General features: G+C 38.5%; 1 protein-coding gene across 1 annotated transcript in view; it reads left to right on the top strand.

Annotated features, from left to right (window-relative positions):
• Positions 1 to 25,101, top strand: part of GPR153 (G protein-coupled receptor 153) — a 939,480-nt gene that overhangs the window by 180,623 nt on the left and 733,756 nt on the right. The window contains exon 2 of the mRNA XM_044063018.1: positions 16,323 to 16,857. Coding sequence (XP_043918953.1) covers positions 16,469 to 16,857 — 389 coding nt within the window. The 5' untranslated portion in view covers positions 16,323 to 16,468. The remainder of the gene's footprint in view (positions 1 to 16,322; positions 16,858 to 25,101) is intronic.

Raw genomic sequence — 25,101 nt, 5'->3', positions numbered from 1 at the left:
TGCAAAATATTGACATACCTAATGCCAAAAAAAATTAATTAAAAAAACCTTCAAAAATTCAAAGTGAATGTTTTGACACATAACCTTAGAGCATCCAACTTTAAAATAATCTGTATACATATACATGAAAGCTGTAAATTAGGCTGGATATGCTTAAAGTCAACATCTGTATTGCTGACACATTTTGGTTGACAAAACAGGTGGGAAGCAATTGTGTGAGATTATAATATATATTACACTGGTTACGTGAGTACAAAGAGTGAGTTAACAGAACTTTTTTGATTGGATTACTATGGCAGACATCGAGTTAGCGTATGTGCCCAGAAGTGAATACCGGGGCAAGGAAGCGATAGAAGCAAGGTTTCAGCAGCACCTGAACGGTACACTAACTACTACGTGGTCGCTTTCTGGTGAACAACCGACAGGCAGCACAGAGGAATCTATCGTTGATTTTCAGAAGGTTAACCAAATACTGAGCGAGATTGAAAAGAATTTTTACAAATTAAAACGTTTACAGATGCAGCGGCAACATTTCCAGTTTTGTTTAGACAACGCTATCATCCCACGTGGATTAAGGGTTTTCTCTATGCCGAGTCAGGGAAATGAGTACCCTGAACTTCTTGCGTTATGGCAGCATATCAACATGGACACAAGCCGTAAGTACTTACAGCTATTAATAGACTTTTTTAAACCCGAGGAAGAGGTTTTAACTGCTAAAATTAATAGCCTACAACAACAGCTGTTTAATGACTTTACAGATAATGCAGTACATAGACTATTTGACAGCATTCTAGATTGTGTCTCGGCTTACGAACGTAAGCTATTTCAACAGAAACAGGGTAAAGTTTCAAGGGACCTAAATGATTTCAAAACAGGTCAGGTCTTCATGTGGGAGAGATATAATTCAGGCCGAGTACCTAATATTAATAATGGACTAAACAGAGCAATTTCAAAGGAACCTTTAGTTTCTGAGAGAACTGATAGGGCTAAACTAATTTCTGAAAATTCTCCTTGCTTAATAACATCCAACACTACAGGAGAACCCTTGACAAACAATACTCAAGGAAATGAGTCTAGTATTATATCTACCAACACAGGCTCTGTTGTTGAATCAACATCAGTTGATGATGGTAAAAACATATGTAATGATTCCTTAGATGTTATACATCTAACTCATAGTAGTATGGACAATGGTATTAATCTCTATCCCACTGTCAATGTTCTTAAAAATAAAAGAAGTCTCATGAATGACTCTGAACAGATTGTTAGACCAAAAATAAAAGAAAACAACAAAGGGGCAGGCATTAATTTGTCCTTCCCTTTAGCAATACGACAAGAGAAGAATCCGAGCAGGACACGCTCGGTCAGTCGAGGAAGGCAAAAAAGAAAATTGTCCGGAGAATCACCACACAATACAACTCTGAAGAAAATGTGGATACACCAAAACAAGACTTAATTTATAACCTGTCTAGTATTCCATTGTCAGACTATGATATTAGTTTGTTAACTAAGAGCTTAAATTTTATTCCTTACAGTAAGAGTACAATAGATGATACTGTTATAGATCTTAAAGTATTCTGTAGGAATGTCATGCTTAGATACATATATAGGAATACTAATAATACTAATACCTTTAATAATACTTCTGAGGCTACGAACTCATTTGTTTTTAAGAATCTTAGTGAGTTCATTCCAACTAATCATCCATTGCTTGAGGCATATATGAAAACCACAGAAGATGAACTATATAAATATTATTATGACAATGAAAGGACCAACTCCAGACATAGGACGTATAACAACTTGTCATATCAAGAGAGAAGGAGTCTCCATAATTTGAGAAATTACTTAAATATTATAATAAGACCAGCGGATAAAGGCTCAGGAATAGTAGTAATGGATACCATACACTATGAAACAGATATGAACAATATGTTACAAGATACTTTTTGCACATCTATTGATCTTAAGAAAGCCTATGAAATGTGTAACTATGTACATAATATTCTGTTAGATATTCACAGAAGCAAACTGATTAATAAAGATCAGTTTGAATATCTATTTATTAAAACACCGGCTGTTCCGATTATACACAGATTGCCCAAAATACATAAAAGCCTAACCAGACCTCCTATGAGACCAATAGTCTCTGGAAAAGGATGGGTCACTGAACACGTTTCAGTCTTCATAGAGAAACATTTAAGGCATATATTGAACAACAATGTCTTTGTTCTGCATGATTCAAAACAGTTTTTAGTGGATTTTTATAACATTACCAATCAACTAAACTCCACAGAGGATTTAATTTTAATGACCTATGATGTACAGTCTCTATTTACAGTTATTCCGAATGAACTCGGTTTAACTTATATTAATTCTTATCTTAATAAACACAGTACTTACAGCAATGTTTTGATTGACCTTTTGGTACACTTCCTTGAGTTAGTGTTAGAAAACAACATCTTTATGTTTGGTGACAATATCTATCAACAAATAGATGGCGTAGCTATGGGCACTCCATGTGCCAATAGCTACGCCAATATGTTTCTGGCACACTGGGAAGAACTATTGTTGTTCAATGAACCTTTGTTTAGAACACATGTACAATTTTATAGACGTTTTGTAGACGATGTGTTTATTTTATGGAATGGTACCATTGATGATTTAACAAGTTTTTCTATGATCATGAATGAGTTAACACCATGCTTAAAATTCATTATGAATTATTCTCAAGATAAAATTGAGTTCTTAGATCTATTTATAGAGAAACTACCATGTGGTATGTTCAATACAGGAATTTTTAGGAAACTGTGTTATAGAAATATGCTGTTATTTAGAACCAGCATGCATTCTAGGCATGTTTTTAATAATATAATGAAAGGACAAGCATTGAGAATGTCTAGACTTAATTCGAAAGATGCAGGTTTTCAAAGAGATCTAAATGACTTAAAACATAAATTTTTGGAAAGAGGTTACAAGCCTGAAGGAGCTAGATGAACATATTAATTCTGTATGTAATTTACGTTCAACAACAGGTACACCATACTTTGGACCTCAACCTGCAGTGATTAGCAATGAAACTGATACATCCATAGGAACCATCAAATTTCTGACTTCATACACAACAGATAACACTCAGATTAGAAATATTATTTGTAAAAACTGGAATATTTTACAAGCTGATGATATGTTAACAACAATAGTAGGTAATAATCCCTCTTTTACATATAAAAACAAAAAGAACCTTAAAAGATTACTATGCTATCCAATAGGAAATACAGCTGCCACAAACCAATATTATACTAAACCCTGTGAACATTGTAATTTTTGCTCATTGATAGACTCGAATATAATTTTCATACACCCAGATACACATAGAGAGTTTTACACTCAAGTTGATGCAGATTGTATGACTGCAAATGTTATATATTTGGCTGTGTGTAAATTATGTTCTTGCTTTTATGTTGGTAAAACCAACAGGCTCTTACGTGATAGGATAAGAGAACATTGCTATAGTATAAGGAAGGTTAACACACAAAATGCATTAGCAAAGCATGTTGCACAAACCAATTCACAACATACATTTATTTTTAGGGTCTTAGAGAAAATTACTGTGAGCATAAGAGGAGGGGATATTGTGAATCATACTGAGGACAGAGAAAGTAGATGGATTATTTTGCTTAGAGCTGATAAAGGCCATGGCCTAAACGGAAGAGCATCCATCAAACCTCACTTAAAAAAACGTAGACATATCAAATTTTAAAATTTTAAACATAAATATTAACATTATTATTATTATTATTATGATTAATGTAAATATGAATTTTAGAGTTGTATTATATACAGATACATATATAGTCTAGATACAAGATCCATATGGTCTACATATTTTACCCATATGATATATGACAGACATATTATCATTTATAATATATTTATTTTATCCATTCATATTTATATACACATTAACATCCATATTTATTTATTCATTTATTCATCTATATTTAATCAATACACATAACCATCATATTTTACACACTTTTATACATTTATTTATGCTTTTCATTGGACATACTTACATATTTATTGATATATATTTATTCATATATTTATTTGACATATATTTATTCATATATTCATGTTTCCCATTTAATACTCGATATATACATTCTTTTACATACAGATATTTACACCATTATATATATATATATTGATCTTCAGTTATATATATTTAATATACACAGACATATAGACATTTATATTCATTACTTCATACATTATTACATACACTATCACATTTATTATATGCGTTTTTGTTTTTTGTTGCTATATACATGTCCACAAAACGTTTATTAAACAGTGAGCTTAAGATGGCTACAGTTATTTTATTTCACTTGATATATAAATGTCATTCATTTGGTATACAAGTGTAATAGAATATGCATTGGTATATTTTTTCATTGTTCGTTGGTTTGTCTTGAAATAGCTTTAAAATAGTTAATTGAATAATTGTTTCTTAATTAGTCTGTTTGCTTTCAAGTATTTAAAGCATGTGAATTTAGAAATATTGTCTTGGATCTGAAGAAGCTACACTTAGTGAAAGCGCTTATCCTTATATTCTTATAATAAACTGTTTGTTTATTATTTCATTCTATCTGGATTTATTTGGAGCTGTTTGATCGTTTTAAGGAAGATATCTCTCACTCATCTCACCACTTGTTTCATTTATACAGTTTTATTATTTATTTATAATATATATAAGCCTCAAAAGAAAATTCACCAACACACCAATATCAAGGGCATCAGAGCATCCTATGGGAAAGAACAACAAAAAATAATGAACAAAGAAATCATCACAAATAGAAACAAGTCCTTTCCCTTTGCCACCTCTTAACCCAAATGCTACCAATGCTTGCAGATAAATTTGTCTGAATGGCGGTATTGTTAAGTAGAGGGTTTTTTGTAAGGTAATATGTTGGATTAGTGTTAGATGCAGGGTTATGGTTAGCAAGCATGAGTAAGTATGGACAGGAGAACTTCACCCGCATGCACCATCTGACTCATGTCTGCTATCCCTAACCCTCATTCTGTCCCTGTCCCTAACCTTAATCTTTAACTACCTTCATCAGCAAGTTAATTCCATAACTCTTGAAAGCTGCAGTCTCGTCCAGAGTCTGCCTTTTATCAGTGTTAGTCAACCAGTTGCCACAGAAACAAGGTGCATGCATTCAGGGAGAAAAAAGACCCCGTGTTACCTCTTTTGATAAGAAGTATCTCAATTGATCTCAGCAGCTGTCACCAAATTGCTGTTCTTTTCTTTCCTTGTCTCAAGAATTCAATACAAATACGTATATGAGTAGCTCTGCCTCCTTCCCATAATAGTGCTATACCTAGCACATGGCATGGGTCTTTACCTGGTTGTGGTGCAGGGATGGCTCTGCTTGATGCCATCTCCATATGCATGTGGCCTGCAGCACTCTTGTCTGGTCACTGGCAGCTCACACAGAAGATTAAAGCTAAAGGCTGGTAATGAGATGTTTCCTGTGTATAGCGTTTTACCCTCCCAGCCTTCATTGCGTACTGTGTGACCTTGAACAAGTCACTTAACCAGACAATGCTTTAGACCACCCAGGAAATTGGGCCAGGCTCTTCAATGGTCTCTATAACCTCTCCTTAAACCTCTCTAAGGCACTTCATATGATAAACCACCTCTATCATCTGGGATTCTTAGCCTCATGCTGGCTTGAAGTCTATATTAAATAAAATAATGCAATTTCTCCCTCCTCACCCCCCACACCACCAGTGATACTTGATAGCTCTCAACCTCTTAGCACAAAACATCCGGACAAAGACAAAACAATAATGGGGGGCAAAGCCTTAAAAATAGGGACAAATTTTAAATATTGCTCTTAGAAAGTTGCTAGGATAAAAGGTCCTGTGCTGACATGCATTTTCTGAAGGATGTGAAGTCTGAAATTCAAATGCCTGTCATTATTTAGTGAATTCAGTCCTTACCGATTTGCCAAAAATCTAAAGACCCACAAAGTTTATGAGGAACAGACTCAAAATATAAAATCTGGGCATTCTGTGAAAATCTGAACAGTTGAGCAGAATACATTTGGTGTTCTGCATGGCTCAGAGCTTGCCCCCTTAATAATTATATTCTAATATCCGCAGTGGTGCAGCGGTAGCATTGTTGCCTCACAGCAAGAGGTTCTCCCATTCGATTCTCGGCTGGAGTGCGGAGAGTGCCTTCTGTGTGGAGTCTGCATGTCCTCCCCATGGTCGAGTTGCATACCGAAAGACATGCGTGAATGGGCGTGCCTTCGTTGAAGGTTGGGCATTGAGCTGGCAACTCAGCACCGTAAAAATCTACTGCCAATCATTAGCGGACTGGACTTCTGCTGCAGCGACCCCTAACCGGGAAAAGCTGAAAGACAAACAATTAATGAGTTGGAGAAGCACTATGGTGGTACCATCCCCCATCTTACCTTGTTATTTATTTTATTTATTTTAAATTGCAGAGCACATTCAACTCCATAGAATCCTGTCTGCATTCTCCCTGACTATATCTGAGCAATAAGAAAACCAAAGCCATGCTTTTTACCTGCAAGGCACAAAGGATGAGAGTGATGATTCTTCTGTCTTCAGTATTCACGTGTTCCTTTAATCCTTCCACAAGTGTAGTAGTTCCACAAAACTAAATAACCTGCACTCAGTACTGTTGATCAGCTCTAGCTTCTGTCTAACAAATTGCTACTGAGGTTTAAGGCTGTAGTTCTTGTGGTACAGGGTTTGATTCTCTCACATTTCAGTTGTCTATGGTGTGACCTTAAGTAAGCCACTTAACTAGTCATTACTCCAGGTGCCCCTGAGAAGGGTCTGTGTCCAGTGGTCCTACCTGGTTAACAAGTGGTTATTATTATTATTATTATTATTATTATTAAGCACATAAATGTTATAGCAATTTAGACAAATCTGAAATATGAATATCTTTTGATGTCTTTTAAAAGTTAGTGCGTTTCTCACCCACAGTTCCTAAGCCTTTTCCACATTACCTTATGTCCTTCTAACCTTTCTGTTTTCTGCACATACATTCACTGCAACCTCACCTTTATTTGCATAGTAGATCAAGGCCTTAAAGGATTATAGATCCAACCACTCTCTTCATTTCACAACTTGCAAATGGCTTGAATTCAGCCAAAACCTGTTTCTAATTTAACTAAAGGTCTCTATAAAGTACTACATTATGCCAACTGCTCCACACCTTTTCATATCCCAGAATGGCACAAACAACTTTGTGACTGTAGTTCAGCTCATGGGCTCCTCCTATCTACACTTAAATACACAGTAGACTTAGCAATTCATTCATCTTTATCTGTATTATCAAACTATTAAAGAACTGTATGTATTCAAAAACTTTTTGAAAGATTGTTCCTGACACTAATCACGTCACTGTGGCGTTACATGAAAATTCTCTGCTTGCCACTGTACATTATTATTAGAATTATTAAAAGCTACTTCTGTTATGGTGTCTGCGTTTATTGTGCAGTATTAGTAATAATAATACAGAAACCAGTAGTTTACATCAGCAGTGACGAATATTGGTTAATCCTTTTTTCAACACTGGCATTCTTTTCTACTTTTTGTTTCTATTGTTCTTCTGTCGCCATGTCATCCTTAATTGTACGTTCTGTGACAAAAATTATTTCTGCTTCTTGCTTTCTATGTCTAATCTTTCAGTAGTCTGTTTCTAATTATTCTTTCTAATTGTTCTTATTTTTCATTGCACAGGGAATCAGTATATGTTCATTAACTGTCAAATTAAAGGTACCTTATATTTAAGTCTAACGATTGTTCCTGGAGAGCTTTTCTCCCTGGAATTCTACTGAAACTGGACACATTCCAGGATATATGCATTTTCCAGGATTATAAAACAAATGTAGATAGAATTGCCAGTCTTTCTTGACCCTTCCCATATTCAAGCAAGGACAAAGAAGTTATTCACCATTGCACATCCAGGGTAGAATTCACATTTCTCCTAAATAAGAAGCTTGACTGCTGTATGGAGTCTCTTTACCAACATGTGACACTGACTTTCTCAGGAAAACCAAGCAGTATCAGCCCTGTAAAACTGTACCTCTCACTCCTGTCCAGCCAAGCTTTAATAGTTGAGCGGTAGTGCTGTCATCCTTCACACAACATTAAAAAGGCATATGAACCATGACATTGCAGAAATATCCAGCACCTCAACACCTCCAGCCAGATTTCATCTACTCCCATAGCCTTGCCATTGCCAAGATATTTATTCATCATATGGACCTCCTCAGTACAAATGGACCTAAGCTGACTAAGTGCTTATGACACTGTCTCTGCATGTCTACTAAGATTAGGAATTCCTAAAAAAAAGTGTTATTTCTAGTGTCTAAGTCTCCAATTAACATCAGCATTTCTCCAGTCTTGTTGATAATACTCTGTATGACGTCCCACCCATCCCTCCTGAGTTGCTGTATGGATTCCCAGGACTTTGTTGAGGCCATCCAAGAGTTGTATATGGTCTTGCCAAACTCCTCCCACGCCCAGGCCTTTACTTTCACAACTACTTTAGCTACTTCCTGGTCTGTTCATTTTTAATCACAAATGTTAAAGATTCAAGAAAATAACACTTCAGTAAAATGAGAGAAACATTTATAAATATTACTATGCAAACAAAAAAAACATTATTGTTACTTGCGCAGCAGTATGTTCTGGCAGCTTTCCAAAGAAAACATTTTAGCACTGCCTGTCTGTACTTAAACACACATTTTATTTTTTAATCTGTTTGTTAACTGGGTAAGCCTACTGAACAAAAGTATCCCTTTTCAGAAGTAACCTGGGAGCACTGTCTGGTTAACTGACTTGCTCAGACTAACACGGTAGGCAAATGGAGGTGGGAGGATTCAGAATCTCTACCCTTGACTGCAGGAAGCAGCTTGTTAGCAGACTTTCCTATGATATGCACACAGTTAACCACACTAACCACCTCACCAAAAATAAAATAAAAGAAAAAGAAAATATGAACATTAAGAACTATAAGCCTTGGGATTCATAATTATTTTCCACTTTGCAGTATCAAAATTTGCATGACACACAGCAAAATGTAGGAAAGGGGTGATTCAGAGACGCCATCTGTGCTATTGTGTTAGGCCACGAAATATTGCAGCTGGCACACTATGCTAATGATTGTATAACACCATGGAAATGAACATTACTAAAATTAAGATAATGGTGACTGCAAAATGAGGATAGACAATATGACTGTGTGATTTTAAAACATATAAATTTGCATAATGAGACATGACCATCGGAGTAGCTGACTACAGTAAAATCCTGGAGTTATAAGGGACAGATTGTGAAAATGTACAGAGTAGCCACTACTTTAATAAATATGTATGTGCAAGGTGCTGATTGGGTAGTCAGTAGTCCTGGAGGTATGCATCATCACCTGTGGAACTGGAGAGTCATCTGCCTGTCTCTAATGTCTGTAACATACTATGCATTACATAGGACAGAGATTGTGGATCATTACTGTGTTAGTAGAGGCACAGTGCAGGTGCTGGTCAAGATCTGTCTTTCTCATATTTAGGCTTGTGGGGTGCATTGACAGCAAGATATATGTGGCTTTGAGAAGAGTGTCTACTGGGACCTTCCAGCAAACACCTGGAAGCATGGCAGGTGTATTGCAGGCATCTGCCTAAAGGACACTCCCTTGTTTCTATAGCATGTGGGGGAGCATATAGGTTCATAGGTAGGTACTAGGCTATCTGCCCGAGGGCATTTATAAGCCTAGCCAGAGTGTGTCTCAGTAAGGCCTTTTTGGAGGATGTCCATGTCAGCCGGAGAGTCAATTATGGCTCCCAGTTTGCAGTCATCGGCGAACTTGGTTAGCCATAGTCCTCCTGTGTTTGCCTGTACTTTTGAAAAATATATGCCGAACAGTAGGGGTCCCAGAACCGAGACTTGCAGGACACCACTTGTGACTGGTTTAGAGTCAGACCTGGAGCTCGCTATTCTTACCGTGTGAGTTCTGTCTGTAAGCCAGTTGGCAACCCATCTTGTGATGTAGGGGTTTATGTTCAGTCTGGTGAGTTTTTCTATAATACCCGAGTGAGGAATGGTGTCAAACGCCTTGGCGAGATCAGAGTAGGCTGTGTGAACCACCTTTCCCTCGTCTATGCCTTGGTAACTGTCTCGAAGAAGTCATCCAGATTTAGTAGGCATGATCTGCCCCTAACAAAGCCGAACTGGGTCGGGTCAAGTGTTTGAAGGTTCCCAATGTCTTTGTTAATGAGTTCCATGATGATGCGCTCCATAGCCTTGCAGATCAAGCTAGTCAGAATTATGGGACGATAGTTACCAGGGTCAGTTGTGGCCCCTCCTTTGTGGAGCGGAACAACCATTGCTGTGCACCATTCTATGGGCATTTAGCCTATAGAGAGGCTGAGGTTGAACAGCATGTTTAGGTGGGGGGTAAGTTCATTCTGTAGTTCGTGCAAGACGCAGCCTGGGACACCATCTGGCCCCGTTGATGCTGTGTTTTTGGCTTTTGAAAGGGCTGTTTTCACCTGGGCTTCTGTGATTTCCGGGACACTACACTTTTCCAGTATTGTTGTGGGCCATTTTGAAGGTGAGAGGGAGGTGAAGTTTGCACTGAATCTATCTGCCAGTATGTTGGCAATATCAGTAGGTTCAGTATATTTTGTGCTATTTTGCACTATCTCAAAGCATATCTGTGAGTTGCCACTTAGATTCTTGACATAGCTAAAGAAGGCTTTGTGGTTATCTGTCGAATCCTTGGCTATTTTTCTTTCGAAGTTAGCCTTGGATGATTTTATGAGGGACCTTAGTTTCTTACTGATACTGATCAGGGATGTCTTTCCTTCTTGGGATATGTTTTTTTTCTGAACTAGTTTCCTCCTTTTGTTGTATAACCTGATTATGGCAGGGGTCCATCAGACTGGTTTCCTTCTCTTAGGGTAGTGAGTCTTGGTTTTGCTAGGGATGGCACATTCCATGCATCCTTGTAGGTGCTCATAGAGTGCAATTGTATAGGAGTTTGCATCTTGGGTAGTGTTATCCTTTAGCGTGGGGGCTGTGAAACTTACCACCTCTGCTTTAAGTAAGGTGAAGTTTGCTTTAGAAAAGTTTTCACTGTGGTTTCCTTGGTTGGGAGTGGTGGTGGGGTGTGGACATCCAGGGTGATTAGTTTATGGTCTGATCTAACCAGTGACGGGTTGACCTCCGGTACGGAGCACCTGTCGCCCATGTTGGTCATGACCAGGTCCAATATGTTATGGCCTCTGGTAGGGGAGTTTACCAGCTGATCCAGGGCATTTGAGTTGATAAATTCCAGGAAGCGCTGAGCCTGGGAGGTTGTACTCAAGTAGTTTTCCCAGTTATTGGTAGGGTAATTGAAATCTCCCAAGATCAGGCTGTTCGGTAGGACCTTCATGCTTTCCAGTGTCTCCAGAAAGGCGGAGTGATGGTCCTGGGTCATGGAGGGTGATCTGTAGCAGGCCACAATTTGCATTGCAGATTTGCCCGATGTTAGTTGCACATGGATGATCTCAGAGGTATCATGCTGCGCCACTAACCTGGAGGTGTGGGTATCCTTGATGAATATGGATACAGCCCCTCCTTTTGTGTTTCGGTCCGTGTTCTGTGGCCGAAATGTGTGGTATGAGTTGTAGCCCAGTAGTGCTGGAGTGCTCTCTGGAGCCTTGAACCAGGATTCAGTTACTGCACAGATGTTGACGTTCTCCATACTTAGGAGTGCTTCGAGTGCATACATTTTGAGATTTAAACTCCTGGCGTTGAGTAGCATAACCCTCATTTTTTTACTTGTGCTGTTCACGGAGGTGGGTTTGAATTTTGAGCCTTGCCTAAAAAAGGCACTATGGGGGCAGCAAGAGCCTTGGCCAGTGTTCAAAAGCCAAGGGGTGACAGGTGCAAGCCATCTCTTGCAAAGCAACGCGGCTTGTCGAGCATGTCATCCCAGGCTGACAGACACTGGATCCCCTTTGAATGACACCAGAAGCTTAGCCAATTGTTGAAATTGATCATTTTTTTCTTTATACTGAAGTATCATTCTTGGTGAGGGCAGGATGCTACTCAGGGTCAGAGTCATACCCACCTGGGCTACATGATCAGAGAGCTCTTCCATGTCTCTTTTCATGTAGTCCAGGGAGGTACGACTCAGGTCATTCACACCAATATGAACAATGACATAGTCATACTTGTACTTGTTCTGGAGTGACCTGAGTGCTTGTGTTATGTGGCGGATTCTGGCTCCCGACAGGCAGCTAACAGTAACCTTCTCCTTGTCCAGCCTAGTGAGTGGGGCGTCAGTGTGCCTGACTATTGAGTCGCCGATTACTAGTGTGTTAGGTATGTTATTTTGCCTTAAGGGCTGTGATTGTGCGGCACATTGATTTTGTGTTTTATGTATTGTCTGGTTTGTGATGGGAGGTGCAGTTTTTGTGGGTGTCTGCTTTGGAGCTCTCTGATGCTTTTGCAGGTTTTTATTTACAGCCTCCAAGTATGATTTTGTGTATTTATGTATATTTTTGCCAGTGCTGGTTTAGTAGGTCTGTGTGAGGCTGGAGGTGTGGTGCAAGTGTTAACCCTCTCCTCATGACTGTCTGTTCCAGTCTTGGGTGGAGATACCTTAGCCTCCAGTTTGGCTGTATAATTGCATCTCTCACATATGTTAGTGTTTTGTGGTAGGAGGAGAGGGCTGTCTGTGTACATGAGGCTAACATTGCCTCAGGATACCCAGATTCACCAGCTGGACTGGAGAGTACACCTGAAGTTGCCCTTTGGTCATGCCTGAATAGTAGGGTGAGCTGCTTAGTCGCTTGGTTGGTGAGGGGTGGATAAAGAGGCTTGCCCTGCTGGGCAGTCAAGTGTCAGGGTATATTAGTGCTTGCTATTAGGTCTGAGCAAGTGCTGGACTATAGGATGCTTTTTGAGTGCTTAGGTTAAGAGTTAGACTAGTTTCAAGTGAAAAACTGAAGAGGAGACTTAGTGGAGCCGGAAATAATTTAACCCTAGCTAACCAGTGCTGCCCGGCGCACAAAACCATGCAACACGTTTTTTAAACTACTAACTTCTGGGCTGGAACCACTCCTCCAGGGACAGATGGCTGCACAAAGTTCCCCTCTCTCACAGGTGAACAGAGAAACTTCCCTCTATCCAAGTAAGGTATGGGCAACTCAGAAACTTGTAACACAGCCCTGAATTCAGCACTAGCCTGAAATCTGGACTTTACCAGCTTAGAATGGCGGGAAACAAGAAATGTATTTATTTATTTTTTTGAAAAGATAAGGCAAAAACAGTAAAAAGTACACTTAAAACAGCTTTAAACGACTATAAGCGATCAGAAAAGGCTATCGCACTTTAGTGTGTAGCCTACAACAGTTAATTTATTTAAACAAAAAACAACTTTTTAAAAATGCAGGCAGTCAAATAAGTACAATATGTGAAAAAAACAAGCTTTTAAATCACAATAAGTTCTGTAAAATCAGTGTTTAGGTGGAAAACAGTTAAGTACAACAAGAAAATACAGGAAACTGATACTCAATCACTCCAAAGTCTCTCTTTTAAGCTAGAAGGCTTAAATCAGTTTAAGGCTTTCTAGTGCTTTCCAGTAGGTTAGTTACAGGAAAGATGGGAATCAAGCGCAGATGTGGTCTTTTAAACCAGAAAGTTGAAAGAGATGGACAACTTCCCGAATGGTCAATAAACTACAATTCCTGGGCCAAGAACCACTCCTCTTGTGGTAGACAGGCTACCTAGTACTTACCACTCCCACTGATAAGATAGAAGGCTGCACTCCAACACAAAGGCTTGGAGGGTTCAGAAGCTTACAAACAGTCCTGGATACAGCAAATCTGTACCTGGACTAGACTAGTTATGAGAAAGGTGGGGATCAAGCACAAACACGGGCTTTAAAACCAGAAAGTTGAGAGAGATGGAAAAAAACTGCCCAAACGGCCAATAAACTACAATTTCTGGGCCAGAACCACTCCTCTTGTGGTAGATAGGCTACCTAGTGCTTACCACTCCCACTGATAAGCTAGAAGGCTTCCCTCCAACACAGAAAGGCCTGCGGTGCTCAGAAGCTTACCAACAGTCCTGGATACAGCAACTCTGTATCTGGAATAGGCTAGTAACAGGAAAGGTGGGAAACAAGCGCAAGTGCGGCTTTTAAACCAGCAAGTTGAAAGAGATGGAAAACTGCCTAAACAGCCAATAAACTACAATTTATGGGCCACAACCCACACTTCCCATGGTAGATAGGCTACCTGATGCTTACCACTCCCACTGATAAGCTAGAAGGCTTCCCTCCAACACAGAAAGGCTTGGGGGTCTCAGAAGCTTACAGAGTCCTGGATACAGCAAATCTGTACCTGGACTAGACTAGTTACAGAAAAGGTGGGGAACAAGCGCAAATGCAGGCTTTTAAGCCAGTAAGTTGAAAGTGATGGAAAACTGCCTAAACGGCCAATAAACTACAATTTTTGGGCCAAAAACCCACTCTTCTCATGGTAGATAGGCTACCTGATGCTTACCACTCCCACTGATAAGCTAGAAGGCTTCCCTCCAACACAGAAAGGCTTGGGGGCTCAGGAGCTTACAAACAGTCCTGGATACAGCAAATCTGTACCTGGACTAGATAAGTTACAGGAAAGGCAGGAAACAAGCTAGGGATTTGTTTTTTACAGAAAAGCAGCTAAAACAGCAGTAAATACAATTCAAATGCAGTGCAGGCTAGCACACGTGTATCAATATTACGGCTAATACAGTTTAATTAAATGCAATTAAATTAACAAATGACTAAAAAACAAGCGCAGAAGGCATTAAATTAGAAGGCTACTAACAAGCAGTAATAAGTGCAGAGTAAGAACAACTGAACAGATATTGTCACCACAAAGGAGAGAAGCAACATCATTTTGACATTTTATGAAATAGTCCATTTCCCCGAGGTACTGAGACTACACTAAAGACCCCATATGTGGATCAGGGGCAACAGTATGTCATCCATAAGACATTCTATTCTATCAATGGCCAGGTGGTTTGCAGTACACAAGGTATAATATATGATGTCTCAGCAAGCCACACAGGCAGCACCAATGCTTCAAACCTAGCACACTTGTGATTTATATGAGGGGGTTTGCTGTGTGATTTTTCCACAGGACTATCTTTTTTAGCTATGTTGGATATACAGTGAAGTCATGGCTAATGATAGTAATGTGAAACCCCTAGACCATGACAGCAAATTCATACAACACTGCTCTGTCACAGACATGTGTTCAGAATACCAACCCAAAAGCAAAAAAACTATATAAACTGTGAAACTAGTGAAAACTATAAAAAATAAAGATGATTGGCTCCAACCATGCACACCACCAGCTGCGAATTAAATATTTAATAAATACACATAGTATTTAGCGCTTTCATCTCATAACAAGTGAGACTTCATCAGAATACATTCACTTAAAAAAATGAAACATAGGTTGAAAAAGAAAGAAACTGAGTGGCAGTTGGCTGCCATGTTCCCTCCAGGTTTAAATGACTTTATTTCTATTGCACCCTTATTACATGAAAGAGCAAGTGAAATATAATGTACTGTATTTTAAAGTATACGCAGTGGGATATATATTTATGTTGGTAACATAATATATAATATATAACATACATTTTATTTAATAACACAGTAATGTGATGATTTTATCAAGAAATGTGTCTATTTTTGTAATGGTGCCTTTAAAAATTGATAGCTGTTGTCATGTGATAGTCATATTATTAATTGGTAAGGTATTTAAATGTTTGAAGTCTGAATATGTAAACATATTCACTTGAGCATGTTTTTTGAGCTTGTAGCCAGCTCGTGTTTGAAAAATATTCTTCATTGTCCACTGGAATTGCTGAATGGTTGCATGCAGAAACAACAAGATTTTAGAAGTTTTTTTATCTGGTTCAATTATATGTTTGATTATCTGAACAATTTGATTATCCAAAGTACTCTAATTCCCAGTTAGTTCAGACAATCAACTCTGTACTGTACATTTATTCATTAAGTTACATTACAAATGCATTCTTTTTCTGATCAATAATAGAAATTCTAATTAATGTGCAAACTCATTCTAGTAAAGATTAATGTGACCAACTTGCTCCATTACACTAAAGTATTAGACTGATGCTCTTCTTAAAGTAATACTTGTGTATTGTGAGTACAAGAAAGTATACTAAATAACATAGTTCTCTTCTGTTCTTTTCAGCCATGCTCCTTGGTTAGATGGCAATGAAAGCATGATGATGATGATAATGATGCAATCTTTCTGATGTGAATGGGTTCCTCAACACTGGAGGATGTGTTTGACTGCCTCTTCGTCCCTTCTTGTCTTCCTTGTATGTGAGCCACGGCATGCTTCGTCTGATGGTGCCGCTGAAATCCACCATGAATGATGAGCAGAACCTGAGGAACAATGCATTGGCTTGGTTGACCTGTGCAGGGGTCTCACTCCTAGCGAATACATGGGGACTCCTGAGTGTAAGTGCCAAGCAAAAGAAATGGAAGCCTCTTGAGTTTCTGATCTGTACACTGGCTGGCACACATATCCTTAATTTGTGCATTCCCATCACCATGTACTCTGTAATCCAACTTCGTCGTTATTACTCTGACTATGAATGGAATGAGGGACTCTGCAAAGTCTTTGTTTCAACATTTTATACTTTGACTCTTGTTACCTGCTTCTCTGTAACCTCTTTGTCCTATCATCGAATGTGGATGGTCCGCTGGCCAGTAAACTACAGGTACACTAGTCATCTCCTCTCATTGCATACATATAACTTTTGTAACAAAATGTCTATTACAGAGATGATAGCAAAGTAGATTCTTCTGAAATATGCAAATTAGACAAGGGACAAGATTCATGATATGGTACAGATGTTCAAGTGTTGTATTTAGTGTTTGGTAAAAATAAAACAACCTACTTGTTCTTGTGAACGTACAATACATATACAAACTATTTTTGTATTTTATCTTTTGTTGACTGGATTAGTCCAATTAGGCTGGTAGTCTGTTTTCAGGGAAGACTTGAGATAGTATTTATACTACTAAGGGAAATTTGGCCAGAACCTTGGAGGAGTTCCTCTACACTTTTCAATAGGTGCTGTGTGATCTTTTACATCCACCTGTCCTGAGCTGCCACCAACTCAGGCAGATGGGGCTTTGGTTTAACATCTCATCCAAAGGATGACACACTCAGGAGTGCAGCACTCTCTTATATTCCAGCCATTCATCTCCTTTGTGTGCGAAGAGAACTCACAGCCTTCAGCACCAAAGGTCAGTGTGTTGCCTTTTGTACCACTGCTACTGCTATAAAGCAATATTTTCTTTAGAAGTGCATTTTGGATCCATTGCTTGTTCTTACTTTGTCATTTTGTCCTTTATAACATTTTGTGCAATTATACAAAACAAAAAAATATAGAACTATAAGAACTGCAGTACATATATATTTTTTGTCAACAGTCTTACCATCCCCGACCACCTCCAAGGTATCGCACTTAAATTTAGAGGTCTTCTCCATGTAGATTGCATTTCCGCCATAATGTCCGCAATGAGGAAGCCTAAATTATTGTAAGTATTAAGCAATGGCAACTGTTTTATGTACTGAAGGCAAACATGGAAGTCAAGACGGTTTCCGCTCCAGTTTTGTGGAATGGATTCTGCTGTTATCTGCACAGTAACCCATAAAATGCTTGTGAAATGAAATCACTTACCATATGATATCACCAGCCAGTCCACAATTTGTTAATACATTACAAGTTCCATTTCCATGTTGGATAACCCCGATTCCAGCTGATCAAAGAGAAACTGCTTTCCTCTTTTAAAAATGTTTATGGTCTGTTGGGGAATGCTGCACATTTTTCATCATTTTAAAATACAGAATATCTGTTATCCAGAAAGCTGTTTACAAACACAGCAGATGATTGTGATTAATTTTCAGGTTATTATAATGGTACTTATTCAGTTTGCTTAAAGACCGCATAGTTAAAATGATTACCGTGTGAAGAGGAGGCACTAGGTATGGGTCTGCTTCAGTTTGCCAAATTAACATATGACCGAACTTGAAAACAATGAGATAACACTGAAATGGCACATGAATGGTCATAAACCTGAAACTCAAGACACCAAAAGAACAGCTGCTGATGTTACACATAATTTTTTTTTGGAACCTTGTAGCTTTTGGATGGAGATCGTGGTACAGTCAGAATCAGGAAATACACCCTTTTCTCTATTGTATTGTGATCTGGAGTTGGCATATATAATTTGCAGGTGGTGTGTGCAGCTCAGCCCTCCAAATGGGGGGGTGGTGGTGCAGGGAATCTTGCCCCCTACAAAAATGTAGAAAAAAGGTTGCTGTGATGCTAAATAGAACACCACGTTCATCATTTCATTGGAATGATTATCATCCAGAAAGTGATCCATGTTTGTCACAGAAGTTGCTGTAAATCACAGTGTAGTTTAAAGAGACAGATGTCTATTTCTTCTGTAATGGATTTAATGTGTTTGTTTCGATCCTGTAAGTTTTGCTTTTGTAAATGTTCGTTCTGCAGTTTTGATGTTGTCATCCTGTTCTTTTCAGTTTCAGTCATATGTTAATTTGGTAAACTGACATAGACCCCTAGGTATACAGGTTTGACATCATTAATCTTTTTTCAAGTATATATACAAAGTCCAAAAGCTGTACGTCTTTTGGAATAAATGTACATGAATACACGTAATCGTGTGAAATGCTTGGACAGTGATTGCTGAGTGGAGGTCAATTGAAAATCCAGACTTATATATGCTAAGTCCAGTTTTGCCATTTCTTGGAATATCCTGTTTTCCTTAAGGTATGATGATGTCAGAGTTAGTAAATACAGGTTTGGAGGGGGTGTGGAGGCCTCCCCTCCACATCAAGGCATGCAGGTGGGCAAAAAGTTTAAAGGAGAAATGTGATGTTGGACATTCTCTTTTCTCCTCTATTTTCATTTTTTTCCAGTATTTTGAGACTTGGCAATTTGAGTCTCGATATTTTGATAAGAAGTAGAAAACGGAAATAGAACTTGAACAGGCACGTTCATGATGTTTCTTAACAAGATAATTCATTTACTATTTACCTGGCTTAAAAATAATTATGGACAGTTTTTCTTGTAAAGGATCCTCCCTTTGAGGAAGAGGCTGCATTTATTTCTTGGAGAACCGTGAAATTATCTTTTCCAATTTCTTATATGAATGAGAAGGATTATCTTCTTTCTGTTGTCACCACTTTGGCCATTTTGGGGATGTCACTCTCCATACAATTTCAGAGGGCAAGAATTATGCATAAATTATGTGATTTTCACTAATTTTACAACTAATTATTTCGCTAAAATAAAATTGTTAGCTAAATGATTAAATAAATAGCAAACAACATATGTGATATGGCCTGAATTAGCTTTATGGCGCACACCCTAGTTTTAACCATTTGATCATATTAGAAACCAAGTGAACATGCCGTATTCATTTACAGGCAGATGGTGAAGTGTTTGCTCCACCTGACTCATATAAGCTCATGTACAGCCCATTTCAATTTTGTTATTGGGAATTCATTTAAAGAGGCAGGGCAACAATTACATTTTAGTGTGTCTGGTAAATATTTCATTTTTTATTTGCCAAAAAGATTATTGTTTTAAAGATAAGAGGTAGGTTACTCAGAGATAATTTACAGATACATTTTACAAAGTTAAGGGGTTGTGTACTAGGATCAGTCTTTCTGGGGATGCAGTTTATTCAAGAATTGGAGCAGATTGTTGGCATGGCAAAAGAGAAACAAAACTCCTGGAAGTAATAGAATAAGGTTTGTTATTAGTTTCTGGCATTAGCAATGGAATTGATAGGCATGAAAGGGGGGAGACTACTTGAGCAGGTGGTCTAGTTGTGGTGTAAAAATGCATATTTTTATGTTACAAAATAAACAAGGCAGTGCCAGGGAGCTCTTCCACTGAGAGAGAAGAGTTGATCTGAACTACAGAATGGGTCACTCTCCTGAAGGTAGAGGAACATGGATGCACTGGAGTCCTGAAGTAAAGCATGTACATCTGCTGTATAATATGATTTAGAACCATCGGGGGCTAATGGATAACTTTTTGTAGACAGAGTATACTGCTGGACACAGCAAGACCTGATGGTGTTTTCTGAGGATGAGAATGACCAAATGTTGCAAAAGAATATGGATATGCAGAAAGGACCATCAACAACATTTAGGAACATAGGAGCAATACTATGAATGTGGTCAGGCTGACCATAAGATGCCTAGCTATATATACCTTTAAGCAGACGCACTTGAAAGTTATTGCCACCGTTTACAAGCACATAATAGTGCTTGCTGCCAAAGTGAGCAGATTGTACATAACCCTGGTGTTTATTTGTGTCTACCCATCCGATCATCCAGATTAGCCTTAAAAGTAACTAAAGCAGTACTTTGCTTGACCTGTAGTATGAGAACTTACTCCATACACTGGGAATAATTTGAGTTAGGAACATATCCCTTCAATTACTTTTGTTTTATTTGTTGGCATAGATTTAGGTCCTCATTACTGGTGTTTGTAAAGCCTCTGTTTTTCTGAAGAAGTAAAAGATCAAATAGGATACATTATTTCATGACTCAAAAAGTGAGACACAGATCACCTGTTTCTCAGAGAATTCCTAGCTTGGACCAATGGATGGGTTATCAGAAACAGACTCCTGGTCTGGCTACTATGTCTCTAAGGGTATCTGTTATTTAATCGACCGTTTGGAATGTTGAATACTGGAAGTTCGAATGGGGAACTTAAAAAAATAGAAATGTCGAAGCCACAGAAATTTTAATTCTTTCCCAGGGAAAGAATTTGGTTGTCTGTTTCCACGGCTTCGACATTTTCTGTACTGTGGTGCGAAAGTTACGGATAGGGTTAAGGTAAGTGTGCAAGTGTGACGGATGTTGGGGTTAGGGTGCGGGTAAGGTAAATGTGTGAAAGTGACGGACTTTAGGGTTAGGGTGCGGGTAAGCTAAGTGTGCGAAAGTGACGGACTTTAGGGTTAGGGCACGGGTAAGGTAAGTGTGCAATAGTGACGGACTTTAGGGTTAGGGTGCGGGTAATGTAAGTGTGCATTAGTGACGGACTTTAGGGTTAGGGTGCGGTTAAGTTAAGTGTGCAATAGTGACAGACTTTAGGGTTAGTGTGCGGGTACAGTAAGTGTGCGATAGTGAAGGACCTTAGGGTTAGGGTTTGGGTTAAGGTTAGTGCATAGATAGTTGTGTGTGTAAGGTGTAGTGTAAGTTTATTAGGTTTTTGGTGTGCCTGTGTTGTGTGTGTGTTTTTCAGAACAGCGAATTAGGTTGGCTGTTTCCGCAGATTCGACATTTTCTGTACTGTGGTGCAAAAGTTACGGACTGGGTTAAGGTAAGTGTGCAAGTGTGATGGATGTTGGGGTTAGGGTGCGGGTATGGTAAGTGTGCAAAAGTGACAGACTTTAGGGTTAGGGCACGGGTAAGGTAAATGTGCGTAGTGACAGACTTTAGGGTTAGGGTGCGGGTAAGGTAAACGTGCGAAAGTGACAGATTTTAGGGTTAGGGCGTGGGTAAGGTAAGTGTGCGATAGTGACGGACCTTAGGGTTAGGGTTTGTGTTTAGGTTAGTGCATAGATAGTTGTGTATGTAAGGTGTAGTTTAAGTTTATTAGGTTTTTGGTGTGCCTGTGTTGTGTGTGTGTTTTTCAGAACACCAGATTTTTTCCCTGGGAAATAATTTGCTGTTCTGAGGTTTCGATGTTGTCATATTTCGAACTTCCAAGTTCGAACATATGGTGTTAGAAATTTTGGAAGTTCGATTATATGACATAGACCCATCTCTAATGGGTTGAGGTGGTCAATAAACCACCACCTATATAAATCAAATTTGTGCGGTTACATTTGAGTTGCACAGCTAGGCTTATAAGGGCACTAGTGGTGAATAAACAAATATACACCTATGATTTTATGAACCTACGAAACCTATCAGCAGCTGATAGGGTAATGAGTAAAAGACTTGCACTAATCTGTTAGTGTAGTTAAAGAATTTAAACCCCTTAATTTTCTTAGTTAAAATTTTTGAGGCCTTCCCATTTCAGTTATATGCTTGGATTTGTGCATACCAAAAGCAACTTTGTATTCTGTGATAAATCTGATAAGGGAACAGAAGAGAAGATTTTGACGATGTTCCTTTGGACATTAACTGTATTAGATTAAAGGTTTTCCTTTCTATGGTGGAAACATGATGACTGAGTGTGAGAGAGCTCTCTGCATTAGTAATGATGTTTCTTTTGTCTATATCTGTCTGACACGGTGTACCATTTATAACATATGAGGTCAGAGGAGCTTTTTTTTTTTTTGCTGCAAGCTACTATGTTGTAAATTTTTGCATTTAGCTTAAGACTATGTGTACATTCCAGCCCTTGATGCAACTATTTAGTATAAGTGGCTGAGTAGATAATATTTCCCATCTTGCAGTCATCAACAAACTTCGTCAACCACATGTCTGGAATAGTGGACTAGACATCTACAAAATCAGTTCCAAACAGGAGAGGGCCCAGCACTGATCTCTGTGGTATTCTCTCTGTTCTCTCTCACTGTACAAATGTGAGTCCCCCAAGGCCCATACTTGGACCACTACTCTTTAATATTTTCACCAACTTGCTCTACTCTTGTCCCCAGTCATCTCTTGTGCAATATGCTGGTGACTCAACTGTTATAACCATTGCTGACAACCCAACTGACCTCCACTCAACTACCCAGGCATCCTTCCACACCATTAAGACTTGGCTTAGTGATAAACTAATACTTAATCCAAAAAAAAAACTAAGCTGCTACTCTTCCTCCCTAAAAACATCACCACACTCAAATGTACATTTACCATTTTATCCTGCAACAACACTATCATCTCAGCTGAATCTAGTACTAAATTGCTAGGTGTTACAATAGATGATCAGCTTAAGTTTGATCTCCATATTACTACTAACTCAGTAAAAAGAACTCATCAGAAACTTGGATACCTTTTCCGTAGCAAGAAATACTTAACTAACACTGCCCGAATAACTCTCCCCCAGGCTTTATTACTCCCAACACTCCTGTACAGCTGCTACATATTCACAAACCTAAATTCCACACTTATTTCCAAGCTTGAAATTACCTATTTATTATTGCCAGATTTGCAGCTAACCAAACCTACAAGTCACACCACTGCTTAGCACTTTAGCAACTAGACTGGCTAGAATTCCGTCAGCTGCTCCAACTATACCAACTACAAATCATCCACTCTATCCTCTACCTACCCTCCTTCTGCCCCAGCCTCTCCACTATGATATGCAAATATTCCCCTGCAAGGATGCTTCACAGCTCAAATCAAGAATTATTAGACATCTGCAAACCCAAAACCAAAATAGGCTGCCTTCTCTATAACTATAGCCCAGCTATATCCTGGAACCAACTTCCCTTAGAAATAAAATCCCTCCAGCATAGCAAAAGTTTCCAATTAGCCACAAGGAAATGCCTAAAAACAAAGTGGTCTTGTCACTGAAGCCAACCACCCTGAAACCACCATCCTTTCACCTCACCAGCTCACTCTTAATGTATCTCTAACACTATTCCCCTGCCTCTTCTACCTCTTCCCTTCCTCTGTCTCCAACCACTCAATTCTTACAGTCTCAAAACAACCTACCTGTCTAGTCTGTCTCCTATACTCTACCTCCCATACATCTCCTACTAGCCATTCTTACTTTCCTTTCTTGTTTCCAAACTCCTATACAACTAGATCCTACCACTTTAAATAAGCATCTGACTAACTATTAACTCATTTTACACTAAGCAGCTTAAATAATATTGTAACTAGTCACATTTTCTTCTGCTAATTGTTTAAAACATTGTTTGCAACAACTCACATACTTGTCTGCCAATTGTTAATACTCTGCATAACTGAATTGTCTGAGTAACTTTTTTTCTCTCCAGGTCTCTGCTTGTAAGATCCTACAGCTGATTGTTACTACTATGTTACTAAAATTTAATAAATTGTTTTCTAGTCTTGAGGAGCTTTACTCCCTGGGTCTCTGCTGAAAATGAGCCAAAAGCTTGGCCAGACTAACCTGGTTAACAAATGTAAAATAAATCAATAAATAAATAAATAAAATAAATATTCCCACTAGTTACAATTGTACATTCATAGAGGTACCATATGTTCATAGTTACATACGAGTCTAATGACCACAATGGCCTTTACAAGCCTAGCCTTGCAATCCAACCCAGTTGTGTCCCTATGTATCATGGGCATTTAGTAGGAGGTGATATATTAGTTAGGAAGTTTCTAGAGGTTATGGGGGAGGAATGTTAGTTTTTTTAAACGTCTTTATTGAATTATCACTTGTGACATTGGCAAATTTACATTTATGCAAAAGTAATCAAATCATATTAACATTAACAAACATTATACTTCACATATATTGCTATATATCATATAACTTAAGCAACATTACATAAATTATTCAGTTCCTGCCCCCCTTTTTAAACAAGAAGCATCTTTATTAAATGGTCACTTATGACATAAGCAATCATGCATTTATGTAAATGAAAAAAAACAACATTGACACAATCCTAGTTGCAAGTATTTTACATCACAAACCATACTGACACACTCCCAGTCGCAAACATTATACATCACTTACCCAATCATCTTAGTCAAACATTACATAGATCATTTAAGTCCTGCCTTCTTTTAAACCTCATTCCTCCCCTGTATTTATTGTTGCCACAATTCCCATTTTTTCCTATGTAATTTGCTCGTACCCCTTTCTAAAGATCCCCATTCCAGTTGTTACTATGGTCACTACTGTTAGTTTGGGCATTACTGTCTGCTTCTGTCCATCAGAGATATGGAGGCCAGACCCAGGGTGAATTTCTGATTACCCATACATTGGTCAAGGTTATGCTTAAATAGAGTTAGGGATGGACTCTGCTTCACATGG

Source organism: Protopterus annectens, chromosome 2.part1, assembly GCF_019279795.1.
Source record: "Protopterus annectens isolate FY-2018-M chromosome 2.part1, PAN1.0, whole genome shotgun sequence".
NCBI lineage: Eukaryota > Metazoa > Chordata > Ceratodontiformes > Protopteridae > Protopterus > Protopterus annectens.
This window is presented reverse-complemented; position numbering and strand designations above follow the sequence as displayed.